Source organism: Sarcophilus harrisii, chromosome 3 (assembly GCF_902635505.1).
Source record: "Sarcophilus harrisii chromosome 3, mSarHar1.11, whole genome shotgun sequence".
NCBI classification, from domain to species: domain Eukaryota; kingdom Metazoa; phylum Chordata; class Mammalia; order Dasyuromorphia; family Dasyuridae; genus Sarcophilus; species Sarcophilus harrisii.
Window position 1 is genome coordinate 571,301,156 of NC_045428.1, and position 18,980 is coordinate 571,320,135.

The window sequence follows — 18,980 nt, forward strand, 5'->3', positions numbered from 1 at the left end:
TAGAATGTATATCTAGAAAGCACTGAAAGACAGACCTTCAAATGCAGCAGAATGGATGCTTACACAATTCTTTTCCAAGTCAGAAAACACATCTTATTCTAACTAAAATCATTCAGGGTAACTTCAGGACAAGAGGGAAAAACATTCATCTCAATAGCAATTTTCCAACAAGTATCATTACTAAACTTGTGACAAATAAATTTAAATCAATCCATCTATCCCTAAAAGGTGGTCAGATGGTGGAGTGAATAAAATTAGCATTTATTATCATCTGCCTGGAAAAAATTTCCACTTGTCTTAGAGACATGAAGGGATAAGAAACAATAACATGGCCACATGTCAAACTACACTGTGATACATACAGGGTTAGGGAAGACAAGAAGGGGAAACATCGTTCCTTCAGTCACCAGATCTTGGAGAAACAATCCACCCAACCGAACCAAAAGTAAAGAAGAATTCCTCCGAGGCAGGGATTCTGCTAAGAGTTTCACATCTGAAAAAGACAAATGTGAGAGCTAATATTTTGCCATCAAATTGAATATATCACTCAAACTTTCAAGTTTAAATTCTGCCAATTATTTATCTGCCATTTATAATATCACCACTTAAATTCTGCAGCTCATAGGCTCTCTAATTCTCAACAGATAATTGACTTGTGGGTTCAAGATTAGGAAAGCCCTTCATTAGGAGTTTTTTTTTTTTTTTTTAATAGTATTTTATTTTTCCAAATACATGCAAAGATAGTTTTCAGCATTCATCCCTGAAAAACCCTGTGTTCCAAAGTTTTCTTTAGGAGTCTTTTCAAATATAGATAGGATCCTGCCCTTAGACAGAGGCCATAGGTAGGGCTTTGGGAGGCAGTGGATCCACCTTAATAAGTGGTCCTCTAGTAAAGGTCCAATAATCACTTATTGAAACCAGCTGTAGAGGCTCAGTGTGTGGTAGACAAGACTAGATGGCCCCTGAGGTCTCGTCCAACTCTAGGACTTTGTAATATGATTCTGTGAAGCCAAAATTCACTCTTGGTGACAGTAAGTAAAGATTCAACAAAGACATGTCTTAAAATTTCACATGCATATCTAAGCAGAATGCATACATACATGATTCATTCATACAATAAAAACTGTATATCGGGCAATATGCTAAATGCTGGGGATATAAAAAGAGATAAAAGATAGTCTCTGCCCTCAAAAGAGCTTACAATCTAAGGATCAAAGGATTTGGTGTTAGGAGAGCTCTCTGGCAAGGCTTAATTCAGTCTTTCTCTTCAACTTACAGGTGAGGGAGCTTAGTCTGCAAAGTAGGTGATCCATGGTCATACAGGTAATTAACTGACAGAGAACAAGATGGCAGCCCAAGCCTTTTGATTCCAAGTCAAATGCCCTCTTATACTGTGCCAGTCTGTCTCACTTCCCTAACATAATTACTATATAAAGAAGCTTGGCAAAGAAGTCCACTAACAAGCACTAGTTCACAAAAACCTCATGCCAGCCCAGTTCTTTTGTTCCTGAAAAGGCTAATACAGGAATATAGTTAACTAATTTGGCACTAGTCATTATTCAGCTTTCACAAACTCCAACTGAACTTGGGCAAGTGGCCACTTTGGGGCTGAAATGAAGAATTTTTAAGAGAAATAACAAAAATACAGCACTAGGATGATGGCTTTGATTTCAAGTAACCAAGCTGATCAAATATTTAAGAAGCAATCAAGTGTACAATGCCTAGAAAGATGAAAGTCAATGGGTAAATATACCTCTCCCTTACCTGAAAATTCAAGCTGCATAAAAGCACTCTCATTCCCCGGAGAAGCCCCTTTCTCTTGATGTAATAATGTCACTGTCCCACGCTGTAGCTGCAAATTCAGTTTAGCAAAGACATGGTCTCGCTTTGTGAATGTGTTCATGCAAGAGGCATCTGCAGTTGGGTCAAAAAACTCTTCGGTGCCTGAAAAGTGGGAACAATAGAATCCTTCAGATGAAGCATTTGAATGAACAAGAATTCAGGCACCCCAAAGATACTTAGAGCAATCCTACTTAACTACAACAGAAATAATGGCAGAAGAAGGCAGATAGACTCATAGGTTGAGATCTCATTTTAAAAATTGGCTCTTTAGAATATAAAGAAATCCAGAAAGACTTTTATGAGATAATTAAAAAAAAAATTATGATGATGAAAGCTGAATTGGAAAAGTTACAATTACAATACACATACAATGGCTTAAAAGTTTTGCAAAGAATTTTGCATACACATCTCATTTGATCTTCTAATAACCTTCTGAAGTAACTATTTCAGGCTATATCACCGCCATTATATACTTGAAGATGAGGAAGTTAAGGCTCATAGAAGATAAGTGGTTTGCCCCTTCCTCACAAAGCTAGCAAATATCAGAGGCAAGATTTTAATCCTGACTTCATATCCAATCCTCTAATTAAAAAGCCAAGCCAACCTTGAAAGAGTGTGATACACACTATTACCAGAGTAGAAGAAAAGTGAACAAAAATTAATGGACCAACAATCTTGATGGGGACTCTGAGAATAATGATGAAAAGCTATGATATCTTATACAATGAAATTAATTCATTTAAACCTAAGTAGTTACACTAAGAACGTCTGGTTGTATTTGTATTCAATATTAAGTTTTTAACAAACGATTTAACTTAAACACAAAATAAAATACTGCATAGGCTGTGAGTAGAGCCAAGAATAGTAGAAGAGAGGAGAACCACTAGCCTTAGCCTTAAATCCCAAAAGATGCTCAAATTTGGCCAGTAAAGAACTACTATGGTTCAACAATGAAAGTGAGTTTGGTTTTTTTTTCCTCCATAATTGGAAGAGAAGAATCCAGCTTAAACTAGGGGGAAGAAAAGGAAATTATTTCTTAAATTAAAATGTGAATTCTTTGAGGAAACAAGAAAATAACTTTTTATAAGGACATTTAACATTTGATTATAAAACTAATGAGACAAGAAATGATAGTCTGTTCAATTCTTTACTAATATTCATTTCTACCCCAGAGATTTAGAACTAACACTCCAGCAGCCAGTTTAAAGTCTAAAATCTTTGATATTCCTCTTGTCTATTTTCCTACAACACTTGCTACTGTAGCTCTTTCTAACACTGCATAAATTACATTGATTTAATATTTGGCCCTTTTTATCCAAGCAAACAATTTCCAAATACTTTTCTTTTAATCATATGAAAAATATCTAATGACATTTACAAAAATGTGACATCAGCTCCATCACAGGGCTTCACTATCCTGATAAGCAGCTGTCTCTCCTGAATCACGATTTCAGGAAAATGCCAGCCACCATGCTTCTCTACTTCTCTACTCTTCATCAATCTCCTCCTAAGCCTTGGCTAATGACCTTTTCCAGGTCTGGAATAATGAACAAATCAATTCTGTCACTAATCCTGAACAGGGTCAGTCAAACTCCTTGACTACAGTCTCACTTTTTCCAGACTAAAGAGCCTCTCCCTGGCTCCCATTCCTCCATGTACTTTTCTCTTCGGAGAAAGGACTATCTTTGACTTTCTATTTGTAGACCTAGCATTTACCAGAGTACTTGGCACATTTAGTAAGCACCTATTTTGTGTCAGACACTGTGCTAAATCTCGAGGAATACAAAGAAAAGCAAAAGGCAGTCCCTGCTTTCAAGTTCACAGTTTAATGGGAAGACAACATAAAAACTACATACAAACAAAATATAAATATTGTAAATTAAATAATAAATATTTATATAACAATAAATTAGAAATAATCAACAGAGGGAAATTATTAACATTAAGAGGCACTGAGAAGGGTAGGATTTGAGCTGGGACTTGAAGGAAACAAGAAATCAAAGATGAAGAGAAAAAGATGTCAGAAATAGGAAACAGCCAAAGAAAATAAAATACCTGGAATTGGGAAGTCCATCGTTTTATGAGAGGAACATCAAGGAAGCCAATATCCCAGGATGAAAGAGTGAGTAGGAGTGTAAGGTATAATAATACACTTAAATACTTCTCCACTCTTTCATTCAATTTTTATTCATGGGACTAATTATTTCACTTCAACTTAAACATATATTTCCTAAAAGAAAGGAAATGTAAAGTCCAGCTCCAAACATACCCAGGATATCTTCAGGATTCCACTGTTCCTGCTGTTCTGTGACAAGCCCCTCAATGGGTCTTCCTTCAGGAGTTTGCTGACCATACCAGCCTCCCCATCCAGGAAACCATGACTGAAGATACTGTAACATCCCACTGCCTCCACCAGCTTCTGCGTCTAGGGGGGATTCTCCAGGAGAATTGGATAAAGGTTCTCGCAGGTTCTGTTCCAATCAGAAATGCAAGCAAATGTAAGCACCAAAGGGAAGAGTGAGAACTAGTCTACACTCTCAGAGTCCATGGTCACTGCCTACCCCTAAACAGAGACCTTGCAGGCCACAGGATTAGAGACTCTGAGGGATAACGAAAGAGCTTTCCCAGTATACAACAGTCTGAATAAGTCTGAATACAAGAGAAGAGTAAGTTCTTACCTCTGCCAGTTCTTCCTGTTTATGGAATCGGTCATGAACCAACTCATGTAAAATCTTGAGCTCTTCAAAGGTCTGTTCCTCTTCGATTCGACACATTTCCTCCTAATCCAGACAAATACCAATAGGTTTCATGGTCTAGTCAAATTGGACACTTTCTTAAACTATCTACATAATACTTCAATGGGAGACAACAAACCAGTGAGTCTCTCCTACATTTACTATCAGATTTGAGTGAATATGTTTGTGATTCCACAGCTTTCCCAAACAATTAGCTATGTTCCACTTGATCCTGAACTATATCTTGTGCGAGAGTCAGTGTGGCTTATTAACAATGAGCAGACACTGGAACAAGACCTGGGCTCCAGTATTGCCTCTGACACAGACTAACTGTGTGACCTCTGGGCAGATCAACTAAAACTTTCAAGGCCTCAAGCAACATCCAGTTACGGAGAAACTACTCTTCCATATTACCAGAGGAAGTCTGAACACTGAGAGCTCCCTATACCAGGGATGCTACAGGTCCAGATCAAAAATAAAACAAAATAAAATAAACAATGATAATAATGAGGGTGGTAATTATAATGATACATCTAGAAATTATATAAAGTATATAATGATCAAAGAGTAGCATTTTTACTTTTTTTTTTTTTTTTTGCTGAGGCAATTGGGGTTAAGTGACTTGCCCAGGGTCATACAGCTAGGAGTGTTAAGTGTCTGAGGCCAGACATTGGTTCTTCTGACTTCAAGACTGGTGCTCTATCCACTGCACCATCTAGCTGGTCCAAGAGTAGTATTTTTAAAAGAAAAATTAAGAACATAATCTATATGCAAATAACAACTAAGGAAAAATAAAAGTAAATGGGATGACTAGATGAGCAAAAACACCTGGAGACTCAGAAAGCACGTCTGATACATCTTTAACACTGAAATTCATTACGTCAAACACTAATAGCTTAGTTGTATTAATGTTTCATTTGAAGACTGTTAATATTTTTAAAAAAGGATTTGAGTATGAACACAACATTAAAAAACATTTGTGCATCTAAAAGTAGGCTTATTTTCCACTAATAATTTATACTGAAAATTTGTTAAGACAGATTCTTTGTAGTTTCAATCATGCAAAATTGTCTTGTCATAGATGCATGACAGTCAAATACATAGATGGAAAACAAAGAACACACACACCCTAGCGCTTAATATTCCCAAATGGTTTTTTACAGCTCTCGTTTTAGGGTCCTCTATAGTTAGGGAAAAGGAAATTATATTTTGTTCATTTGCTGTAGCCATTAGAAATTAGCTGTTCCTCTCCTACTACCTCCATACCTACACCTTAAGAATATAACATAAAGCAAAACTATATTTAGTTTCTTCCCATCACTTCTTAAATTAGGTTTCAAATGTCAATGGCACTGATATTAAAGAAATTTTCAACAATTAATGAACCACCATAATGAATAGAACCAGCTACACCCAGTGAAAGAACTCTGGAAAATGAATGTGAACCACTACATTGCACTTCCAATCCCTCTGTTTTTGTCTGCTTGCATTTTTGATTTCTTTCACAGGTTAATTGTACACTATTTCAAAGTCCGATTCTTCTTGTGCAGCAAAATAACTGTATGGATATGTATACATATGTTGTATTTAACATATACTTTAATATATTTAACATGTATTGGTCTACCTGCCATCTGGGGGAGGGGGTGAGGGGAAGGAGGGAAAAGATTGGAACAAAAGGTTTTGCCACTGTCGATGCTGAAAAATTACCCATGCATTTATTTTGTAAAAAGCTATATATAAAAAAAAAAAAAAGAATTAATGAACCACAAGTCTTTGCTAAAAAAGTCTATAAACACTAGCATGAAATGATGGGAATAGTTTTCAAGTTATAAAAATCCTATCTTAATAGTCCTATTAAAGGAAAAAAGAACATTTCTTGATTGGAATAGTCTGATGTCTTTTTAATACTTTGTGTTAATGAAATGCTTTATTAAGAAACATCATCTAAACCAAAATAATAATAAAAAAAAATGCAGTGGAACACACACACACACACACACACACACACACACACACACACACACACCATACACTAACAAAATCACAGCAAAAAAAAAAAAAAAAAAAAAAAAAACAAACAAACAAAGCCCAGCCACTGAAAGTCCTTCCAGCTTCCCATGATCATGACCTGATGACAGAGATGGAGCAAGAGATTCCTGCCATGGTCCCAAGAGCCGCAGCTCTGTTCTCCTTGGATCCTTTTATAGCTACCCACAGTGAGCCTGGGGACTGGCTAGCACACAGCAGGTGTTCAATGACTGAAGATCTCCTTGTGTGGCCAAGTGAAGCTCTGAACAACTAAGGGATACAGTGGACAGGGAGTTGGATCCAGAGGCAGGAAGACCTGAGTGGGATTCCTGCCTCAGGAGCTTCCCAAGTCACCCTGGGTAGGCCATTTCATCAGTGTCTCATCTTCCTCAACCAAAAAATGTAATTAATTAATAATATCGTCCAACTCAAAGGAATGCTGAGAGGATCAAGTAAAATAACATGTCAAGTGTTTCACTGACTTTAAAGCACTATATAAATGCCAACTACCACTGTCATCATTGTTATTAATATCGGTAAAGCAGTTCCCAGACCCAGTCATTCTCTTCCTCCAGAATGACTGGGATTCAGGAAGATGCAGACCAAAGTTCCCATTACTTGGTGCTGGGACAGCATTAGAGATAAAGAAGGGGTCCTCAGGAATACAGGCAAGCTTTAAAACGTGGAAAGATGAGGGGCCACTAAAGCCCCACGCTTCCAGAGCAGAGGGAGGTAGATGGGGGTGACCTATGGCCACCTTCAGGCCTCCCCCAGCCCTAATGTGAGGGCCTATAAAGCATCCCAAAGCAGCAAGTCCAGGACGTTTGCTCCTCCTGAAGCAAGAACAACTCTGTTTGGTCATATGAGAAAAGGCCTAGCAAACAGTAAGAAATGCAGACTGAACAGCCATGTAACATTTATGTTAGTGTTCTTATGCTCTCTGACAACTAAAGACTAGCAATACAAGGCACCATCTCTGTGATGTCTCCACTGCCACCTCATTCACAAAAAGTCAACTTATCAGTCAGTTCCCATGTTCTCACCTCCTCATCTGCAGATAGCAAGGCTCCTTTTAACTTATTGAAATACTTATCGGTGTATGAGACAGCATCACGGGCCCTATGCAATGCGAAGTCCCAAGTGCATCGTTTCCTCTGCTCTCTGATCTCAGACAAATTAGCATTCAAAGCAAAGTACCACCACTCCTGGCAACTGAAATATTTTACAATAATAAATTACATTATAAACAAAGAAAAAGCAATTAATTCAGCTGATCACCTGGAATATTTTTTTCTCTTTATTCCAGGCTTCTACCAGGGAAATTACAGGGTCACATCCCCTTGCTATCCCTGACTTTGTGCTCCCAGAACATTCAATTTAATAGTCAAATAGTTCTAGCTTAAGTCAAATAGTTCTAGCCAAAAAGTTCAATCACTACCAATCTTATATTGGATTTCCCAAAACAAAAATCAATGATTTCTTATTTTCCTTGTCATTGTTTCTCTCCAATGACATAAAAGGGTAACTATAAGGTAAAATCTTTTTTATAATGATTTTCAAGGAATTTATTATTAAAGATCTAATGTGGAAAACTTCTTAGGAAATAAATGCAAATACACAGAACCCAGAAATTATAGGGGGAAAACTTATTACTAGGAAACACTTAAAAACACTTTACCATGGCAGTTAAAAAGTTGGATGTATTCCAAATTATCAACCAAAATCATCTAGGTAAAAGTCTAGAAGAAAAAAGCTTAACAAAGAAAGAACATATGACTGGACCAAATTCCAACAAGAATAATCTTCAACTTAATAGCTGATTAAATCTCACCAATTCTTAGGACACACTCAAAGAAAGAACCCCCAAAACTACATCAATGGACAATAAAACAGGAATGTCCCTCTAAGAACATAATATGTCTACTAGCCTCTTCTGTTCCATGAACATGTGCTTAAATAAAAGGATTCATAGCCTGCTTCTGAACCCTCTACATTTATGGTAAAGGGAAATTCAACAGATAAATTTTATAAAATCTATTTTTTAGACAATTAAAAATGTAAACATGCTTACTTCTCTGATATTGCTACTTTGGGTTTCCACTTTCGAAACTTCAGCTGCCTCTCCTTTCGCTCCAGCTCCTTAAGGAACTCCATAATTTGCCGATATTGCAGCTATTCATAAGAAATGAAGGAAAACCAAGTTAAAGCAATTCCTTTCTTCTCACTAATCAAGACAGATGTTCGTCTTAGAAGACAAATTTGCTCAATATCCTGAGCAAAGTAGAGGAGTGCATGTGCACGTGTGTGTGTGTGTGTGTGTGTGTGTGTGATATGTATGCACTATGATTTAAAATGTTCAGTCTCTGTGTGTGGTGTGTGCACATGTGTCAGTGTGTGTGTGTGTCTCAGTATGTATGTGATGTGTGTGTGGGGGGGGGGGGGGGGGGGATGTATGGACTTTAGGTTCTCTAGAACAGCTGCCCTATGTACAAGAAACATACTGAATGAACAACCGTGAGAGGGGAGACCAAGCCCTCAAACAACCCCATACTTACTCTCTACCCCAGAAATGAGAGGTGTCAATACTTGCTGGATTCCCATTCTCCACCCCACATACCTGATAAGGAAAAGAAAGGCTCCCTACCTGAGAGAGTTTCAGCGGGATTGTATCCAGGTGGATGTCACATTCAATACGAGGAGTGTGCCGGGATCTCAGAGGTTCCTTGGAACAATTTCTTTTCAAAAGGGCAGATGCACATACTGGCTCTAGAATGTAGTGGTGATCACGGCTTTCCATGCTTTTGTTCATTGCTTCCTGGGAGTCATAAGCAAATTGATTGTTTAAATAATTGCTTTTTAATGGGCATCTTTGTTAGGTTTTGCTGCTGTCTTTTTATATATATAATTTTGATCAACAAGTATTTAAAATAAGTTAAACTAAAGTTAAATGTATTTCAACAGCCTTGTCTGGTTGGATTACATTTGGGAAAGTGCAATACATCTGAATACAAATAATAATGAGCTAATTTATAAGGAAGTTCTACTGAAGTACATGACAATATTATGACAATAGATGGCCAAAAAAAAAAAAATCTGCAAAGCAGCATGAGGGCAAAAATATTTCTGAGACCACTGAAGTGTGTCTAATTTTTTTAGATTTCATCACAAAACACATTACATTAGGCTGCAACTGCTTTACCATGACAATGCTATATCCTTTATATATTTAAAACATCTCTTATAATTACTTTTCCTTAGTTTTTAAAACAGGACTTTCTTAGATTTTTTTGTATTCTGGACCCCTCTGGCATTCTGGTAAAGACTATATGGATCCCTTCTCAGAAGGATGCTTTTAAGCTCATAAAATAAAGGATTACAAAGGCAACCAAATGTATTGAAATAGTTATCAAAATTATTTAAGTTGACAGATCCAAGTCAAGAATTCTTGTATTAAATTCAACCCAATTGAATTGTTCCCTTAGAGGTGACTGAACATGGGCAAACACTTGCTGCATCTATTTAGAATCCTGGCAAGAAACCTAAAGGCCAGTGATTCTCCAGCACTATCCCTTGCCACTCTGAGGAGCCAAATCCCTCCAAAAGCCACCTACCTGTAACTCCACTTGAGGTAAATCCCCCAATAAAGTGCAATCCACATCCCAATAGATACTGAATTCGGCCACATCCAACTCTTTTTTCCTCATTAATTTCTGTACCTAAAGTAGAAGAGAGAGGGAAGTGGCAGGATTCATTGACTCTTTCCTTCTTTTGCCAAACCACGGTTAGAACATACCAACAAGCAAAAGGAATCACAGACACACACACACCACACAAACAAGAATAGGTCTCATACCCACAATGATAATGAAAGTTCATATTTACATATTGATTAGAAGTTTGCATTACATTAACTCAGCTGAATCTCACAACTATTTGTGAGTATTATTATTATTATCCTCATTCAGATGATGAGACCAACAGAGATTGTCCAGGATCACTCAGTTAATAAGACCAAGTGTGTGGGATTTCAATTCACATGTGCTTGACTCCAACCACAATACTTTTTTCCATCCTGCTCTGATGTGTTTCACATTAACAACCCACAAAGAATAACCAGTTCTTTGGCCCATTGCTTGCTACCTTTTTGGTCTTAGTCTTTTATACTTACAGGCTCATTCACAGCATTTTGCATAGACACATTCTTTATGCAGATGCCAAATGCAAAAGGGTGGGAAGGATTGGTCATGTCATCTTCAAATCGCAAATGGACATCCTGAATTTTTAACTACAGGGGAAAAAAGAAGAAAGGGACTTAAAATACCAATTGCTAGTAAATCATTATGAACAAAAGGCAACTAGTGTTTGGAGCAATTAAAAAAAAAAAAACACCATTAATTTTCACATTTATCAAATAAAACCATTATGTTCAGAATGTTATAACATTCATAATCAAATCATGAAATCTGGCATAGATGATACTTCCTTTGGATTATTGTGAGAAGAAGGAAAGTGCATTCTCCTTCTGTAATTTATTTTGCTATTTTTAAACTCTCTGGGCAGGTATGCCATGGCACAGTAATGCATGGCACACTGTCAGCTGGTCTTCCCTCCCTTGTTTTGCCTGTTGCTATAGGCTACTTGGAACAAACAACATCAACAGGACCTGTCAAATTTCTCCTATCTCTCTTTTCTTTTGTTACACATTATGTTTAAAATGCTAAAGTGTTTTTTTTCCAGATTTGATAATGTAAATTCTTTCCTTATGGTAAGGACAGAGAAGCTAAAAGTCAAAATACACCCTATCCCAAAACATCAATATAAAAAAATCAATAGTATCTAAAATTACAACTTCCTGAAACAGAATTTAGCACCATGATTTCAAATATTCCCTTCCTCTCAATACAGTTACAAATGGAATAGTTTCTGCCTATTCCTGTGTCATCTGTGTACACTGTTAAAAAAAAATCTAAATACCTTAAGCATAGCTAATCCTCATAACAACCATTTAAATTAGCACAGAATTTCCCAAAATAGGAAAAGTATCTAAAAAAATCAGGCTGAAGGCAAATCAGAACAGCAATAAAAACAAAATCTTGCTGAAAACAGTAAAATTGTCATTTTTCAGATTATTACTGTGCCTTGCCACTAGTTGGAATTGTTTAGAAGGGAAACATGTTTAATAACTTAGTTGGTTTTTCATAATGCAAAATTATACTTAGAATCTATATAGAGATTTAATTACACCACACATGGAAATATATACATTGGCTCATAGGATTTAGACGTGAAAGTGGCACTAAGAGATCTTTTAGTCCAATCACTTCATTGCATATTTGAGGAAACTGAAGACCAGGAAAGTTAAATCAATCAACTCTGAAATAATGGAAATAGAAAATAACAGGAAAAACAAAAAACAACAAAATAAATATTAGGTTCACACTGACCACAGCTACAATATGGGAAAAAAAATATGTCCATATAGTCAAGAGGAAAGAGTATTTGGAATAATCAAGTTTCATTTTAATGTTCAATAAGTCTTTTTTTTAATTGCAGTATCAAATAACAACTATCATAAATGTTATAAAATCCAAGGATTAAAGCTAGAAGGAAACTCAGAGGTCATCAGTAAAATGTAATCTCCTTAAGAGTATTTTTGTCTTTGGAACCCATTTTGCAAGGCAGCCAGGTAGAAAAATGGATAAAGCCCCAGGCCTGGAGTCAGAATCTCTGGAGTCAAATCCGACCTAGACACCTCCTAATTGTGTGACCCTGGGCACATCCTGTTTGCCTCAGTTTCCTCATCTGTCAAATGAGCTAGAGAAAAGAAGGAAAAACCACTCCATTACTTTTGCTAAGAAAACCCCAAAGGGATCACAAAGAGCCAAACAGGACTGAAAAAAAACAATTGAACAACAAGGCCATTTGCCTAGAATTTAACAGGCATTTAAGAATCACCTGTTCCCTTCCCTCCCCTTCATTTTACAAATCAAGAAACTGAGGTTCAGTGAAGTACGATTCTCAGCACAAGGCTACAGCAGGGGAGGGCTGGGATCTTAATTCAGGCCCTCTGAGTCCAACTCCCAGAAACCTTTCCATAGTTGTCCCGCCCCTCACCCAAAATGTGGAGCAGTAAGTAAAAAGGGCTGGAATGGAATGCAGGGCCTTGCCCCCAGGCAGGGGAGGTTTCCTCAGGATCCAAGGGGAGAAGCTGACTTTCTGGTTTCATCCTAGGCATAGTCTAAAAACAGAGAAGCCGGACAGACATTCTCCAGCAGCGGAATCCCCTTAAAACCCCAGCTGTGGGCGGAGAAAGCCCTCTTCCTTCCCAGTGGCGGTACTCACCTCGATATTCTCCACAATCCTGGTGACCACGGAGGCGGTGACGGAGTACCAGTAAGACTCTCCTTTCTGCTGACGATCATTCTGAAAGGGAGAGAGAGGGCATTAGAGGCGTCAGCCATGGACATTCATTTAGCCAAGGCTCTCAGGACCTGCCTTACTTTCCACTTTTCTTCCAGGGCTTGAAGCAATGCTCTCTTACGCTCCCTCTCCAACAGCTTCTCCTTTTCATCATTGAAATCTTGTGGTTTCTCAGGGGCACCGATTAAATGAAGCTTGGAAATGGAGATCACCCAAGGGTCCACGTGAGGGCGGTAGAAGGGAATCTGAAGAGTTATCTTCCCAATAACACCTACAAGAGATAGAAAAGGACTATTTAAAGCCTGTTTAAAAAAAAAAAAAAAAAGCTCTCTATAAGCAAAATAATATCAAAAGTGTTTAAGGAATAGGAAGAAGAAAAAAATCAGAAAACAATATTTGAAGGCCAAAAAAAAAATTTAAAAAAAGTTCAGGTGAACTTCCATTCTATAGAATGCAGTATCTTCCATAAAAAGATAAGTTATCTGTGTAAGCATCAACTCCCTACTAAATGTACATTAAGCTCCAAGAACAAAGCTCATGTAGAGCAGAAAGGGCCTATAAAGATGATCTAAATGAAGACCCCTAAACTATACACAAGGAACCTTGCTGGCCATATGCTGACTTAGAAAACCATATATTGTCATTATCTATGTTTTGTTGTGTTATTTATTTTGCTAAATATTTCCCAACTACATTTTAATCTGGTTGGAGCTGAATTCGGGTCTCTTAAATGACTCAATCAAGATCACAAACCTCAGTTCTCCTTATTCAGGAGGAGACATGGTAGAACCTGAGTTTAGCATCCCTCCCCATTCCCCTGCCCCAGCACCTCCTCTGCCAATCTAATTTTACATTTTCTATTTTGTTATAATATTATATTACATTTTGTATAACATGGTATTACATTTTTTTATCTTCTCCCAAATCTATGCCTATCCCAATACTTGAGTTATAGGGACAGATTTCAGGATACATTCTTTAATTCTCTTAAAGTCACAAGTGTGACAAAAGAAAAACTTAAATATTGTAATTGCATCCTTTCTTCAATTAAAGACTGCAAGCTTCATATGATCTAAAACATAATGTATATTTCCCAAAGCCTAACATCAAGCTAAAGAAACTTTTAGTGATTAATATATCTTAAAGAGTTACTAAATATAGAGTGGGATTTTCCTTCAATTTGGCCTTGTTTTATTAATTGTCTTATTTTTTGTTTGTTTGTTTAGCTGAGGCAACTGGGCTTAAGTGACTTGCCCGGGGTCACACAACTAGGAAGAGCTAAGTGTCTGAGGCCAGATTTGAACTCAGGTCCTCCTGACTTCAGGGGTGGTGCTCTACACCACCTAGCTGCCCCAACTGTCTTATTTTTAAAGCTACCATTCATTTGGTTACCCAACACTGCAGTCAAAAATATTAATTAATCAATTAAAAAGGCTCATTTTGTTTTAATTCAATAGTTTGACCCCACCACCAAAATTTAAATAAATAAATGAGCCCTGTTGTTTTTGTTTTACATATTTTGTGGTGTCCACATCTCTCCCTACAGAATGGATTTGTTGCTTTGTATATCAGCACTTAGCATAATACCTGGTTCACAGAAGGTATTTTAAAAAGGCTTTTGTATGTGACCAGGCAAGAAATCCAAAAGCAAAGATGAGAATGGGAGTTGACAGTGGAGATGCAAGGACAGAGAAACAAGTAGGGATGCTGATCTAAGGCTTTATCATGTCTCCTCTAGACCAAGGGGAACTTGAGAAAGAGTCTAGACCCTTTAAGACATAAAGAGACTCTGATAAAGACCAGGTTAACCCTTTTCTGTAGCCAAACTTACCTGCTTTTACTTCAAATGGCAATTCTAGTTCTTTTAAAGCATCTTTCTTTAGGGGTAGATTTTCCAATTCAACTGCACCTATTAAAAAAAAAATTAAAAGAGCACAACATAATTACTTCATTACAAATTGTATTCCAAACAGCTGAAGTCAAGAACTAGGAAATGGAAAGCAACAATGAAAAGTAATGTGTAATCAAAAGCACAAGAAAGGGAGAACTAATAATTCAAATGCCCTTTGTAAATTACTTTCACTTTGTGGGAAAGGTTATTAAAGACTCCCCATTTCCAGTTCTTCTACCCCACTGGCTGGTTAGACTACCACATGTCTCTCCTCACTCCATTTCTAGTTGATCATCCTCCGCTCAGCTGTCCTTCCTAAGGCACAGCTCTGACTCTGTCACCCCCTACTCAGTCACTCAGTGTTCCATTTCACCTCCAGAATCAAAGAAAAAGTCTTCTGGTTAGTGTTCAAAGCCCTTCATAAGCGGGCTCCCCTCACCTTTTGAGTCTCCTTATTCCATACATATCATGTATTCTTCTATCAAGTGACCTGGTCCCTCATGGAGTTCCTTGAGGTTTCTCAGAGAAGACATTTTATCTCCTAACTCCAGGCATTCTCTCTGGTAACTGTCCCTCAACCTTGCAATGTTGTCTCTCTTCACCTTCACCTTCTGCCTTCTCTGGAATCCTTCAAGTCCCAGAACCTTCTAGAGGCCTTTCTTGATCACTCTTGATTCTAGTTCCTCCTCTCTGGTGATCATTTCCAACCTATACTGTAAACAGCTTGTTTGTATAACTACTTGCTTGCTATCTGTCCCATTAGATTGAGATTTGGAGAATAAGGACTGTCTTTTACCTTTCATTATACTCTCAGTGTTTAACAGCGTATGGCATACAATAAGTACGTAATGTTAGTCAAATGATTCATAAAGCCTCATCTTGAGAGGAAATCACCTTTATAAAAAATTATTTTAATTGTTTTTATTTTTAAAATTCCAAATGCCAAAGAAATCACAGATCTATGAGCAACTTATAGAGTCATATTTCCATCTAGGGACAAGGACTTGGAGAAAGGTAACATCAGCCTACCAAGTTAGTTGTATAAAACAAGATAGTGAGCCACTGAAATTATAAACTGATAAAAATCACTCAAAAACAAAAAGTAGGTTAAAAGTATCTGCAAGCACTGTGTGTGTGTGTGCTTGTGGGCTTAATGAGTTAATTAATATTAACTTCTCCCCAAAAGAGGAGCTTTCCATCATTTTTGAACATGAATTGTATGATGAGGGAAGGGGAACATGTCAAAAGGAGAAACATGCAATGGGAGGACCAAGAAATCCGTTAATTCTGTCATCCCTAGTCAATGGGGAGGGAAGATCCTGAACTTCAGGAAAGGAAATAAAAAGGCTCATTCCTGCATCTCTAAGTATGGATCCACCCAGTAACTGCCTGTGGTGGATAGCCTGTTTCTAGCAGGAACTATAAATAAACCAACTTACTTCATATACTCCTAAGTCTTTTTTATCTTTGCAGCATTTTTATAAGGTCCAATGCTTATCTCTATCCTCACTTACTTCAAGTAGACTGCAAAACACATTCACAAAGCCCCATGTGTAGCATTTTCCTGTAATCTAAAAATTCCCCATCTATGAATAGCACAAAATCTATGTAATAGAACTGAAGTGAATTTAGAAACTGGTTCTTTCCAAAATTTTAGTTATCTCCTGTCTCTCTCTTCCATTCTGAAAGTCAATTAAAAACCCATATAACTATTCACTGATTATAAAAAAAAAAATTCCAAATAACAGCATTTGAGTTTTTGTATATGGTTGAACAGGTCAACTTTTAACAATATTTATCAAATACATTTATATGTGGAATAAGAAAAGGAATATGAGATCAAAGTAAAAGGGAATGGTGATAAGGAGAGCCAAAGCAAAAGTAAAGTTGCATTTTAAAATTAAATTCACAGAAGGAGGGTCAATAAAAATCCATTACAAATAAAACAGCTAGTCAAATAAATTGGGACATTAAGGCAACTGACTGGCCCATCCTAGATGATCTATAATTAACTATAAAAAGAAATCATTCTCAAATATAATACAGTAAAAGCAGTAGATTTAGTTATATGCAAACTTATTCGAATTCTATTCAGTACAACTCTATCATCTGTACTTCCTACCCATTCCAAACCATTTTATTTTTATCCATCTGCTAAATGTGGCTATCTACATATTTCCAACAACCTTCTGATAATTTTATCTTAATTGAAAGTAGAATGTCTTGTAAATGAAGCAAGCATGCCAATAATAATAGTTAATATTTATAAAATAACTACTACAATCCCACCAAAAAAAAAAAAAAAAGAATCACAAAATGTCAGAGTTCGAAGAAACCAAAAAGGCAAGCTATTCCAATCAATCAGTCAAAAACTTAAGTTAAACTATGTGCCAAACATTGTGTTAGGAAATATGATCACAAAGAAAAAAATAAATCACGCCTGGCCCTCAAGGAATTTACATTCTAATAGAAGAGGCAAGAGGTATAATTATAAGTAAATACAAAAACTTATCTAAAGCAGAAAAATGAAAAACTTGGAGAGAAAGGCACTAGTAACAGAAGGAAACCAGAAAGTCCTTTGGTGGTGGTTGAACTGTCTTGAAATAAAACAAGAGAGGATTCTGAAAAGACAGCAAGAGTAGGTCAGAAAATTCCAAGCTCTCCAGATTTCCCCTACAACAGCAACACAACAGTACCTCAGAATGAACATAGAGCAATAAAAATAAATAAGAATTGGGGCAGAGCAGCAGTCCTCCTGGGATAAGGGAGAGCCTAAGAATGATATCAGGACAGGAGAGTGATGTGGCCCATGGGAAGTGTAAATACTTCCAAGCTAGCTCCCCTCAAACAGCAAGTGGAAAATCCAGATAGCCTTGGCCCCAGCCCCAGGGATTTCCATCTCCCAAACAGTGGAGGTCTAGTAAGGGTGTTAGGGAGAAGGGAGGGAAGACTGAAGGAATTTCTGAGGATTAAGGATGCCAGGCCCAGCTATGCTGCCAAGTCTAGGGCCTGGTCAAGAAAGAGCGGGACATGTCTCCAGAGTACAGAAACAGTGGGGCAAAGCACTGCTGGCAGTGGGCACAAAGAAGGGTGCAGTTCTTGGCTGTGTTCCAGACCGAAGGGGAGAACTGAGGGAGGACTAGCAGCCAGGAGGCCCTATCCTCCATACCCCAGGACTAGAGGTGATTACACTAACAATGGAGAAAGAACCCAACCACAGAAAGGGACTGTGGGAAAAGCAAAGATTGGGGGTTATCTTCAAAGAAGGACATGAAGCTTTTGTTGTTCCCACCCCAAAGAGGAATAGCAAATGGTCACCTGCCCAAAAAGAATTCATGGCAATCAAAAAAAAACTTTACAAATCAAATGAGAGAGATTGAAGAAAAAAAAGAATAATCTAAGAAAAGCAAGATTATGGGGGGGGGGGGGGAAGTCAACCAATTGCAAAAGGAGACCTGTAATCCTAAGAAAATGACTCCTTAAAAATGAGAAATGAGCAAGGGAAAGTCAATGAAGTTATAAGATACCAAGAAATAATGAAATATAAAGAGTGAAGAAAAATAAGAGAATGTGACATCTCATAAGAAAACAAAATTGATCTATAGAGCAGATCAAGAAAAGAAAATATAAAAATGACTGGAAGCTATGATTTAAAAAAAAATAAGACTCTTGATACAACAATATAACAAATAATTAAAGAAAATTGTCCTGAAATGTTAGAACAAAAGGAAAAAGTACAAATAGAGAAAATCCACTGATTACCACCTGAAAGATCTGATGAGGAAAATCAACAAGAACATTATAGTCAAATTCTGAAGCCCCCAGGTCAAGGAGAAAATATTACAAGCAACAAGAAAAAAAATTCAAATATGACAGAGCCATAATTAGAATCCTACAAAACCTACCAGTGGCCACATTAAAAGACCACAGGTCTTAGTACATTGTATATTAAAGAGAAAAAAAAAAACAAAACTGGAGCTGCAGCCAAAAATATCATATTCAGCAAAATTAAGCATAATCCTGAACGAAAAAAAAAAAATGGACATTCAATGAGCTGTCAG

At 37.1% G+C, this 18,980-nt stretch overlaps 1 protein-coding gene across 4 annotated transcripts in view; it reads right to left on the reverse strand.

Moving 5' to 3' along the window:
* VPS13D (vacuolar protein sorting 13 homolog D) overlaps positions 1-18,980 on the reverse strand; it is a 326,196-nt gene that overhangs the window by 294,829 nt on the left and 12,387 nt on the right. For all 4 annotated transcript variants that reach the window (XM_031962837.1, XM_031962838.1, XM_031962835.1 and 1 more), the window contains 12 exons: positions 14,860-14,937; positions 13,109-13,299; positions 12,951-13,031; positions 10,777-10,893; positions 10,220-10,324; positions 9,253-9,423; positions 8,680-8,780; positions 7,652-7,820; positions 4,521-4,622; positions 4,112-4,313; positions 1,765-1,944; positions 363-493 (listed from right to left, as the gene is read on the reverse strand). In XM_031962837.1, the coding sequence (XP_031818697.1) occupies positions 363-493; positions 1,765-1,944; positions 4,112-4,313; positions 4,521-4,622; positions 7,652-7,820; positions 8,680-8,780; positions 9,253-9,423; positions 10,220-10,324; positions 10,777-10,893; positions 12,951-13,031; positions 13,109-13,299; positions 14,860-14,937 (1,628 nt within the window). The remainder of the gene's footprint in view (positions 1-362; positions 494-1,764; positions 1,945-4,111; positions 4,314-4,520; positions 4,623-7,651; positions 7,821-8,679; positions 8,781-9,252; positions 9,424-10,219; positions 10,325-10,776; positions 10,894-12,950; positions 13,032-13,108; positions 13,300-14,859; positions 14,938-18,980) is intronic.